At 39.5% G+C, this 12,215-nt stretch overlaps 1 protein-coding gene across 2 annotated transcripts in view; it reads right to left on the minus strand.

Annotated features, from left to right (window-relative positions):
• Positions 1-243: 243 nt before the first annotated feature.
• The window catches only part of sh2d3a (SH2 domain containing 3A), a 30,312-nt gene continuing 18,340 nt past the window's right edge, over positions 244-12,215 (minus strand). For both annotated transcript variants that reach the window (XM_088342249.1, XM_088342248.1), the window contains 8 exons: positions 9,555-9,674; positions 9,301-9,461; positions 7,129-7,302; positions 5,508-5,785; positions 3,696-3,867; positions 2,435-2,546; positions 1,106-1,291; positions 244-1,023 (listed from right to left, as the gene is read on the minus strand). In XM_088342249.1, the coding sequence (XP_088198375.1) occupies positions 830-1,023; positions 1,106-1,291; positions 2,435-2,546; positions 3,696-3,867; positions 5,508-5,785; positions 7,129-7,302; positions 9,301-9,461; positions 9,555-9,674 (1,397 nt within the window). In that variant the 3' untranslated portion in view covers positions 244-829. The remainder of the gene's footprint in view (positions 1,024-1,105; positions 1,292-2,434; positions 2,547-3,695; positions 3,868-5,507; positions 5,786-7,128; positions 7,303-9,300; positions 9,462-9,554; positions 9,675-12,215) is intronic.

Genomic DNA, 12,215 nt, shown 5'->3' on the forward strand with positions numbered 1-12,215 from the left:
TTGAATGCTCCAAGCCATAGAAATATTATTATTATTATTGTTGCTGTTTTTATTATTACAAAAGTCTGTTCATGGTCACTGAGCGATGCGTTTGGGACCTGACTCACACTGGATGTTGCAGAATAAACATGAACTATACTGTGCAAAAGTACAAAATGAGTAGTTGATCTTTGTTTTTACGAGTCGGGTTGTCATGTGAATCCCTCAAAGTCAGTATTTTTAAAGAATGCAAGACAAGTAAGAAAAAAAAATGGTATTTACTTAATATTATTTACACCTTTTGGCAGTGTGACAACAGCAGATCAGCACGATATTTGTCCAGTGAACCAAAACTGCAGGTAAACAGGTGATATCCATGACACCTGCCGAGATGGGCTGTGACCCAATTAAAAACAAAAAAGGTTCATCTCTTTCACTGTCTGAAATTAAAAAAAAGCTATGTCGATTATCACAGTTTCACAATTTAATCTTTCAGAAAGGTTTGAAAACTGCCTCAATGGATGGCAGCAGTACGCCCATATGTAAACCTGTGATAAACCTGCGCTATCACTCTAAATGACTTTTTCATCAGTTTGGGGTAAAGTTTGACTAAATGCATTGATAGGTTGTGTTTCTGAAAGGTCCATTTGTCATACATAAATAATACTTTTTATTTTAACTTATCACAGGCATACAAGGGAAAGTTTGTACAATTGCCTAAAAGGGTTGTGGTCCACTTGGGAATCAAATTCCTCACTAGTTGTATTTAGTGTAATTTAATAGGAACCGAGACTTCCGAGTCTTGTCTGAAATCACATTTTCATCAGGAAAGCTGTTCGCTGAGCGAGTCTCAGGTGATAGGCTGCGCCAGTTCGGGTCTGATCTCAACCGGTTCCAGTTTATCCGAGAGCACGGTTAAAATTTTGTCAAACTTGTCGTGGCGTTCTTTCCTCTCCGCTACCGCCCCCGATTGGCCCCAGAAAAGTCGCAGGGCGAACTCTGTCCGGAAGGCCTCCAGCATCTCGGGCACGGGCGTCCAACCGCCTAAACGGGTATCAGGTCAAAGTTTGGATTGTCTTTTTTTTTTTCACATGATAAAAAGTGTTATTATGAATTAGTTTCCCACTGGAGAGCAGAGCGCTGGCGTGTTGCTGGTAGTCGGCCGCGTGCAGGGCGTGCCGTCGAGCCGCCTGAAGAACGTCAAAGAGCATCTGGCAGCCTCGTTCACTGTCCTCAATGATGTCCTCACCCTCCATCAGAAGCAGAGTCGGAACCAGGTGGGGGACAGCAACCGGACCCCCCAAAACGCACTCTCAGAGCACAAATAACAATAGACACGTGAAATCACTCGCATTGCCTTAAAGGGACAGTATGTAATATTTAGTGCCTCCTAGTGGTGAAAATAGTTTATAGTAAAAGAACAACACATTCATTTTAAAAATACATGAACTATCATGCCAATGTTAGTTTTTATTTAAAAAAAACAAACTCGTAGGTTCAGAAATGTGTATTTCTTTAACACAGTGAAATCCCTGCTTAGCCCGCCGCCATGTTTTTTGGCCGTCTTGTTGCTTGCTGTGGCACTGGTTTTCCTACGCATTAGACATCAGTGCCGTCTAGTGGTCAAATATTACATACTGTGGCTTTTAGGGACACTGTGTAATATTTGACCGCTAGTTTTTGCTTTGTTGTGTAGTGCAACCGAAAACAAGTGCCACAAAGCACAAGGCATATTACTAACCACGGAGACTAAAAGTGACCAAAACACACTATTTTTCTTCTTGTTTCTTTGCCCAGCCTTTCACAAGGTTTTTGGCCTTGATAGGTACCTTTAGCAGAAAGATGTCGGAGATTCCGGTCAGCCTCCTCTAGTTGAGCCCCGTGTTATGTAAAATAATTACAAATTTATACGCCTACCTATTCCCATCTGAAATTAAGTTCACTCACGCAGCCGCAATCCATTATCCCTAATCCCATATTGGTGCGTGCATTGACCGACAAATGCGGAGAGACCAAATTTGTGTCATTCGTGGTGGCTATTTTTTATATTCGTTCCACCAAAAATGAACTCCACGTGTGCGCCCACGATCCATTTTCTTCGGTCAACTATTATTGCTAGCGAAGGGCCGGCATAGTGCATGTTAAAAATGGGAGGGAGGAGGCTATTTTGCAGATTTTTTCATATTTTGTGTGTGTGTGAGTGTGTGTGTGTGTTTAGTGGTCCCAACTAACTGCGACAAACGAGGAATTACAATAACCAATTATTTTTTACATTAGCCTTCAGTTATTGTTTATGGCCTCTTTGGAAATAGAAGGGAATATAATACAGCCAATGATGGATTTTGCAACAGTTTTGATTATTAAAAGTAATAGTAGTCTTGAAATAAGTATGTAGTGAATATTCCAAATAAAATAATACTCCTGATTGGTTCATTGACATCTTCTCTTGCCTTACCGTCGCTGTCATTGAGCGAGTTAACGAAGGGTTTGAGGGTCTTTTCAAACAGGACAGCGCTTTCCGTATGGTTCCTTCTCAGTGAGCGCCACGTCATTTCCAGTCGCACCACCTGCACCACAATCAGTTATTTGTTACATGGACCACATCAGGTATTTCCCTTCAAGAGGTGAATTGAAAGCAGAATTTGAATCCCATTTACGAATTAAAAAACAATTTAAATATTCAATACTCCTCTCAAATCCCACTTTGAAACCCTAAATTGAGTTTTTAACATACGTTGAAACTGTATCCAAAGTTAAAAACCAAATTCAAAACCTTGAAAGGGACAGTATGTAATGTTTGACCAATAGATATCACTATTGTGTAGTGTAACCTACATTGAATGCTACAAAGCACAAGGAAAAATACAAACTACGGAGACTCAAAGAGACCAAACCGCACAATTTTCTTCTTATTTACAGCACAGAATTCTCCAGCATGCAAGCGTAAGGTTTTTTATTTTAGTATACCGCAGCAGTAAGATGGCTAACAATCATGTCAGATCCTTCTAGGTGAGCCTCATATTATGTAAAATAAACATTTCTCAACCCAGTGTATTTTAAAAAATGCATATACATAGTTCATGTGTTTCTGCTTATCTTTCAGATCAACTTTTATTTTAAATGAATGAGTTTTTTTTACGTAAAGAATAATAGTCACTGTCCCTTTTACATCACATTTTAATGTCAATTCCAAGGCTTTGGAAGGGATATTTAGATTTTAATTAAATGATTAAAACATTATTTTACTTTGTTTTCTTCACTTTAATCCATTAAATAATAACGGTAATTATACTAATACTGTAATGTTAGAAATGCAGTGTCCCTTTTAGCCTCATTGAAAACCCCAATTTAAAAAACTGACCGGTGATCGAAAGCATGACTAACCAAATTTAAACTTTTATCTTCCTTCATACCCCACTCGGAAACCTTAAAATTAGTTGTTTTTTTAAACCGTAAATCCAAATCTTAAACGTCTTTTAGAACAGTGTTTTTCAACTGGTGGGTTGAGACCTAAAAGTGGGTCACAGACCCAATCTAAATGGGTAGTGGACCTTCACCTAGTCAAAAGGCAAAGGGAAAAAAATGACAGTTGTTAACAGTAGATGGCGATAATGCCCTGCAAATGTAAGTTGACCGCTGCCATTTCACACCACAGAAAGACTGGTAAAGCCCATTTTAAAAGACTATTAGCATGGGAATGTTGGCGGCTGAGGCACCTGGGGCATGTCGAGCGCCTTCATGACAGCGGAAAAGGCGTAGAGATCATGAGCTCGGTCTTTGAGGGCCTGGGCCAGAAGGATGAACTTATGCAGCACGGTTGCCCGTTGGCTCACCGTTCCCGTGCAGCCCAGGATGTCCACGGCCACGCCCAAAGCGATCAGATGGTGCCTGGGGAGACATTAAGATTAATTTTTGTCATGCCGCAGGGGGCTCATCACATCCGTTGCACAACACAAGCATGCAAAGCTGGCTTGGCTATTGGGAGACGCCTTAAAGAAAAATGCAAATGAAAACCAGACAATTCTTGGGACCAATTGCTGAATAGTGCAGTTCTAAACATGGTTAATGGACAGGGTTAAATATTTGACGCTCTCCCTTAAACAACAGCTATCAGTAAGCAGGTTACAGAGCTACGAAATGTGTACTGAGAGGTGAAAGATACTTTTGAGTAGTCTATTTGATAAAGTTTCAGGAGCGAGCAGAGAGAGTGGGAAAGGTGAGATGGCACAACATTCATTTGGACAGGTAACTTAAAATTAGTTTTACCTGGTTATATCAGTATCAGAAATTATTTTCCCCCCATTTTATTAACACTCCACTTATTGAAACATAAATATTTTGTTTGTTTGTTGTACATGATTCAATTGTTTGTTTGTTTGTACATGATTCAGATTGAATCGTTTCTTGTACATGATTCAATTGTTTGTTTGTTTGTACATGATTCAAATTGAATCGTTTCTCCGGCGCCGTCACGAATGGCAGCCACTCCAGCAGCTCCCGTGTTATTTTCGATTGTTCTCAGTTATTTTCGATTGTTCTCAGCTTAGGGATGCTGCTGGAAAAGTGAATTTCCCTTCGGGGATGAATAAAGTATCTATCTATCTATCTATCTATCTATCTATCTAAAAACGTTTTTGAGTAGCAGGCAGCATTGGGAAGTCTGGAATCCAACACCTCAGCAATACACGAGGAAACTAAAATGTCTGTGCACCATTGGAGGATCACCCGAGTTTTCGGGTGGCATATATACATATATATATATACATATATATATATATACACATATATATATATATATATATATGTATAAATATATATATACATGTTATATTACTAAAATACCAAACAAAAACCTAATTAACCCCCTCGCTTTCCTCGCGGGTGATTAAAAACAAAACACAAAATCAAGCATGTCCAAGGTCCAGCCCCTGGGCCAATTACAGCCCATTGTCAGATTTTTCCTGGCCCATGATGTCCGTTATAAAATTAGCAATATGTGACCCAAATGTAATATTGACTGCAGTATAAAATTAAAAAAATAATAAAATAAAATAAAAATCACCATTTCACCAAACGATGGCAATAGCCCTTTGACCACCTTTCCCATGGCTTTCTGTGACAATTTTAGCCCAGCCCATCTCTGACATGGCGACTCTAAATAAAAACACAGAAGTTGACTGCAAAGGCAGTTTATTTTCAATGAATAATTTGCCAAGAGACTGTGGCCCTTTTCAAAGAATATAATATCAAGAGGCACTGCCAGACAAAACATGTTAACTACAAAAAACTACCTGGAAACGAACACTCTAAAAAGGTGAAGCAACTGGAAGCTAGCGAGTCAAATTAAAAAGCTACAAAAGCGAGCTAGGAGGTCGCGTCGTTGATCTGCAAGCACTGCAAACACACATTTTTAGTTTACAAAATCTGTCCGATTTTCTGAAAAGTTTGGACACCCCAGCACTAAATGGATCACGCAAACTAAATGGATCATGCAAATTTGGGATTTATTCTGCTTCTTTCTTGGTTACCTCTCGAGCAGGTCTTGCCGCAACTGCCGACCGTGCGGCAGCGTGATAAGTTCTAGGCCAGAGCCAACACCCATCCTTCTCCTCTGCTGGTCCGTCACGCCCACGATGCGCGCCACTTGGCAGTCTACACTGAGCATGTGCAGGGCGGTAGTTTCGGGTTCCGAGCGGTTGAAGAGCTCTTTCAGCGCAAGTAGCACGCTCGGCTCCAGAGGACGGTTGTTGTCCGGAAGCAGCAGCGACTCGAAGCGGTCCAGCTGGAAGCATGAGCTCCACTCTACCTGAGGAATGAATGACGGTAGAGAAATTAGGGATGGGGAAGTGATAGGTTTCTGTTTTTAATGATATCAGACACCTACAAAGGAGATTGTATCGGACACCAGTTTGATATTTTGACTATTATTGAGCACTGTTGTTGGTTGTTTTGGTTATTATGAATTATTTACACCATCGACCAATCATGCTGCTGTTCTTTGTTTATCCACACCCCTTAGGGCAGATCAGCTTTTGTAACCTAGGGGTAACAAAATGGGCTCAGTGGATGACCTTTAGAACAGGTTGGAATTTCTTATCAGTTCTCTTTGCGGGTTGAAAATACATACATAGCTTCTCTTCTTATTTTGAAGGGTCTACTAAACTTTTGATTTATTAGGAAGTAACGATGCCATCCTGTCTTCAAGGGATTGTTATTAGTGGACAAAAATAGTTTTGGCTAACCCCAGTGGCAAAATAATCTCTTTTTTTTTTTAAATATGTTTATTTGTTTTTGAGGTACAATAACAAAAATCAGATGCATCCATTTTCAACCTGTGAGCTAGATAGACACTTTGCTTATTTTTCGAGAAACCAAACAAGATATCTTCAAACAAGAATTATACTTAAAATGAGTAAAATCTTCTGTACTTAAAAGGCGCTAACACAGCTTATACATGTACAATGCCACTTATATTTCAGACCAAACCTGACACCAATACCAAACATTAACATAGTCCTTAACACCTGTGCAGATATAGATACCTACCTGTAAGGTACTTAGAGAAAAGGACTGGGGTTTTTAAGGTAATACATATATGCTTTAAAGGGGATCCCGCAGAATGTATCGTAAAATGCTGTCAAGATTATAATCATGATGATAACCATTCTGTGTAGGTAATTATATAAACAAACCCACTTGTAAGTTTACCGCTTTTTCCTAAAGCAGACATGTGAAATGAAATGAAATGAAAATGAAATGATCTGCATTTTTCTAGCGCTTTTCAAGTCAAGACTTCCCAAAGCGCTCTACAGTGTGCTTCACATTTCCCAATAGCGGCCATGCAGCCATGTAAGGCGCTAACCTGGTTATTGGGGGTATTAGGGGTTCAGTGTCTTACCCAAGGACACTTCGACATGTAACACGGAGCAGTCGGGATTCGAACTGCGATCTCTTGATCCCAAGACGATCGCTTTAGCTCCTGAGCCACTGCCGCTCCGAGTGAAAGGTACACACACTATGCAGGGATGACGACAATCTTGATTTTTCCACATTTTAAGGAAAAAGTTCTTCGACATATTGGGTTGAACTTTCCATATTTTCTTGCCTTACTGAATACATTAAATTTGTGTAGTGTTGTGCGTCAAAAACCTGTGGCCGCTCAAAGTGCTCCTTGTCGGGAAGCGGAGGCAGACAGGACGACACCTCGCTGCTGTTGTCGGCATCCAGGAAACCGAAGGAGGTCTCTGTGATCCGCGCTCGACTCTGCCATTTTTCCTCCGCCCGGAGTCGATCCACGTGACCTTTGCGTCGGGACTCAGGTACCTTAACACACACAGAGGCAAGGTGTACACTTAAGAGATGCTCAAGCCCCTTACGTGTTACATCTAAAATAAAACATTATTTGTTTTTTGATAAAGAGCACTGGACTGTCAGGGGGTAGTTTACTGAGAATTTTGCGTGAACTGTACTAAAAAATATGAAAATAGTGAACAAGTCTTTTTTGCCTGTATTTCAACATGGTCTTTCAGGATGAAGGATTAAAGGGACAGTGTGTAGTATTTGACAATTAGATTTCATTGTATTGTGTTTCGCAACCGAAAAGGAGTGTTAAAAAGCACAAGGAAAAATCTAAACTACAGAGACTTGAGGTAAGTCTTTAGTGAGGTTTTTGTTTTTATGGAACCCGTAAGCAGCAAAATGGTAGACAATTATGTGAGCTCACTCTAGGTGAGGCTCATTGTTATGTGTAATAAAAGCAAAATCTCAACATTCGAGTAGTTGAAAAATGCACGATTACAAAATAGCTCCTGTATTTTTCATTATTTAAATCAATATTGTTTGTAAATTTATACCACTAGGAATAATATTCGGGGATTTTTTCCATCCCACTTGAAAATCATCAAATCACATGACGTTATATAGTGTACCTTTAAATCATTCATACTTATGACATGATTTTCAATATCTCATCATCTCATCAGCTGCACCGCTTATCCTCAGTAGGGTCGCGGGGATGCTGGAGCCCGTCCCAGCAATCATCGGGCAGTGGGCAGGGGACACCCTGGACTGGTTGCCAGCCAATCGCAGGGCACACGAGGACAGACAACTCACTCGCTCAGTCACACCTAGGGACAATTTGGACCGGCCAATTCACCTGAAATGCATGTTTTTGGAATGTGGGAGGAAACCGGAGTGCCCGGAGGAAACCCACGCAAGCACAGTAAGGCCGGGAGCTGGATTTGAACCCACTCAGGAGGTTCCCACGACCTCTGAACTGTGCCGCACACGCGCTAAGACCTAATAGGTTATCATACTTCGTGACAATTATAAAATAACCGAAAGGCTCTCTCTCAAAAAAAGCTGATTTGGCTATATAAGTTTTGAAAATATGATGTCTTATTTAACTTGAGCTACATTTTAAAAGTATCCATCAAGTAAAATAAAACAACTTTAATTTTTTTTAATTCTAGGGTGAAATGGAAAAATTCTTAAAATTGGCAAAAAGATATTTAATTGTCCCTTAATTATCAAAGGGACAGTGGGTATCATTTGACCACCAGATGTCACTGTATTGTGAAATGCCACCGGGAGTGCTAAAAAGCACAAGGAAGAATACAAACTAAGAATAGTCAAAATCACCAAACAGCATCATTTTTCCTTCTCATTTTCTTTTTCGACCGGCCTTTTATGAGAGTTTTCATTTTTGGGTACCCATAGCAGCAAGATGGCTGACAATATAAAACAAATAATTAAATAAATAAATGAAAATTTCTCCCCCTACATTACTTGAAGAAATGCAAGTTTATACAATAGATCATGCATTTTTGTGTATTACTGAATTTTGTTTTACTTTTTAAAGTGTTTACCTTTAGGAGGTGCTAACTAATACACATTCTCTCTTAAAGACTTTTTCATTTAAGATATGAAAATTATGCTAATTGTTTTTACTATGACAAGGAAAGATAATTTGGATATGAACATAATATCTGCCATTGCAAACAAGAATTTTTGGGAGGAAAAAATTAAAGTGAAACATTTCTTTAAAGAAGCGATTAATAATAATAATAATAATAATAATAATTTCCTTGTATTGTCATTCTGTGTAACAATGTACACAGAACGAAATGTCGATTGCATCTGACCCGATGCAGCCGCAGCCAAGAGAGGGCGCCGCCGACCACTTTTTAAGTCTTAGGAATGACTCGGCCGGGGCGCGAACCCGAACCTCCCAGTCTCAAAGCGGGCGCCTTACCATCTAGGCTACTGAGCTGGTTAGGCATGACATTTATTTTATTTTATTCTTGCATCAAAGTCGCCAACCTGAACGACAAGTTCGTCATAGAAAGCAGATGGGTCATTGTCCTGGTCCAAAGGCACGATGCCTCTGAGTGCTTTGGGGAACACGGTGGAGATCCTGAGGGGTTTGGGGGGTGCTCGGGTATGCAGCTGACCATCCGAACCCCTCAAAGTCACCCCCTCACCTGAGCGGAGTGGACACAATATTAAGTACATCATCAGACATGGTCAACAAGGAGGATTCTGTTTTTGTTCATATACTATATTAGGCACATTACCAGGGTGACAGGGACGTGTCTGGTGTGGCCTGGGGCTGAGAAGAGGCTCGCTCCCTGTGCGGAAAACAGGTGAGATGGGTGGGGGGCCAGCCTCCTCCAATTTGCCATTATGCGGAGTGCCTGCGTGGAATAGAGTACAAGTACAAGTGTTGCTCAAAGGATAATGTAGACAAAAGTATTGGGACAAATCTCTTAATTTGTTGCACTATGAAAATATCTCATTATTTATATGGGATGTTTTGGTTACTGCTAATGTTATTGCACTACTTTTTATTGCACTATTATTATAATGCACTATTCTTTGGTTTAGCTTTTAGATAGATAGATAGATAGATAGATAGATACTTTATTCATCCCCTAAGGGAAATTCACATTTCCAGCAGCATCCCTGAGCTGAGAACAATACAATAATAAAGCCAAAAGAAAAACAATATACAAATACCCAGTGTGACGTGCAAATGCCCACTTTAGCATGTTATATAGATTAACTAAATAGTGCTACACATAATGCAGTAAGATCCAATGTAGGTGGTGTGGTTTAATGTGGGCCTTTACTCTGCCGGGTGGAGTTAAAGAGCCTCATGGCATGAGGAAGAAAAGAACTCTTCAGTCTGTCCGTAGTACAAGACAGTGACAGCAGTCTGTCACTGAAACTGCTCTTCTGTCCGGAGATAATGCTGTGAAGCGGATGCGATGGATTGTCCATGATTGACCTCAGCTTTTTCAGTGCCTGTCTCTCAGCTGCTGTTGTTAGGCTGTCCAGCTCTTTGCCCACAACAGAGCTCGCTTTCCTAGCCAGTTTATTGAGACGAGAGGCATCCTTCTTCTTGATGCTGCCTCCCCAACACGCTGCCGCATAGAAGAGGGCGCTTGCCACTACTGTCTCATAGAATATTTTCAGGAGCTTTTTGCAGATGTTGAAGGAGGCCAGCCTTCTGAGGAAGTAAAGTCGGCTTTGCCCTTTCCTACATAGAGCTTCTGTGTTGGCAGTCCAGTCCAGTTTGTTGTCCAGCTGCACACCCAGGTATTTGTAGGTCTGGACAAATTCTACACATTCTCCCTTGATGGTTACAGGAACCGGGTGAGTTCTGGTTCTCCTGAAGTCCACCACCATCTCTCTGGTCTTGGTGGTGTTTAGGTGCAGGTGGTTTGCGTCGCTCCATCGGACAAAGTCCTGAATCAATTTCCTGTACTCCTCCTCCTGCCCGTTTCTGATACATCCCACGATCGCAGTGTCATCGGCAATTATAACTACGTCCAGTCTCTAAGAAATATGTTGAAAATATTTTGGCTATTTTACTCGCAGTCTTTTATCTTATATCTTACTGTGAATTTGTGCTGTACTGTAAAAAAATCAGCCCTAAAAATTAAAAAACTAGACTTTTGGCAGTTTGGTGCTATAAACAAGCAACACACTATAAACATATTCCTATCAGTTATAGAGATGTATAGATATGTAGTCTGCAAAACATTAAGTGGAAAAAAATAAAAAACAAAATGTACTTGTTCTGTCTCCAGATAATCTTGCTATTATTTCTATAAAGGACCGATATGTTTTTCTTGATTTTTTTGTTGTGTGGAGTTACACCACAACTAAAGAGGAAAAGATGTAGTTGAAAAAAATAAAGGAAAAATGGAAAAATATTCAATTAAAAAATACTAATAAACCGAAGTAAAAGAAAACATACATTTGTAACTTAGTATTACATAAGAATAATATTGAAAAAAATATTTACCAACAGACCACTGAAATGTGTTTCTTATGTAACTATATTTTTGTTTTTAAGAATTTAGGACTGGACCTTTTTGCACCACAGGTGTATTTTATTCATTAAATGTTAATTTTCAGTTAAATGGGCAGTCATTGAATAATGTTTTGCAATAAAAAAAGATTAGCCAGATAAACTCATTGAGCAGTGGATGTCCCAATACTTTTTGCCTGTACAATAATCTCTTCGTTTTATGGAACCTGCGATAGTCAAAACATTTATATATTCATCAATTACACTAAATAATCTGTTATCCCCAGAAACCAAAGAACAAACACAATTTAAAAGGCTCAAGCTTTCTTATAAAAGTACTGTACTTTATAAACTTTTTTACAAATAACTTACATACTGTCAAGTTATAATTTTAAAAATATGCTTGCTGTATTGCAGGGGTCTCCAATGTGGTGCCCATTAAGGGCAGCTGAGGTGCCTGTACCTGTTCTAACAATGACAGTAGACAAATACCAGTGCTGGGTCATTGTGATTTTTTAGTAAAACATATTTTTTTAAGTTTACTGAGTTTATTTAAACTTACTTCCATGAATTAACCTTGTCAAAACTTAGTATCAACATAGTAAAAACATGATACAATTTTATTTTGGATAAGCTTTTGGCAAGGTGCCATTTTCTAAATAGTAACAAAAAGTTGCTATCGGCTTGAAAAAGGTTGGAGAACCCTGTTCTAGTAAACATACATTATTTATGAACTTCCATATAAAGGATTCCTTAGCAATTTACAGCCCAAATAGGGTCTGTTGGTGTGACACCTAGACAGTAAAATGTAGTTAGAAATATGCCCTATATATACTAGACCATACTCTTGGTGCTTTCGGCATCGTCTCGGCTCTGAGTGCACTTCAATGAGCTTACTTACGCTAATAATGAAAGAACA

This window comes from Urocampus carinirostris, chromosome 8 (genome assembly GCF_059441175.1).
Source record: "Urocampus carinirostris isolate Australia breed hairy pipefish chromosome 8, RoL_Ucar_1.0, whole genome shotgun sequence".
Taxonomy (NCBI): Eukaryota; Metazoa; Chordata; class Actinopteri; order Syngnathiformes; family Syngnathidae; genus Urocampus; species Urocampus carinirostris.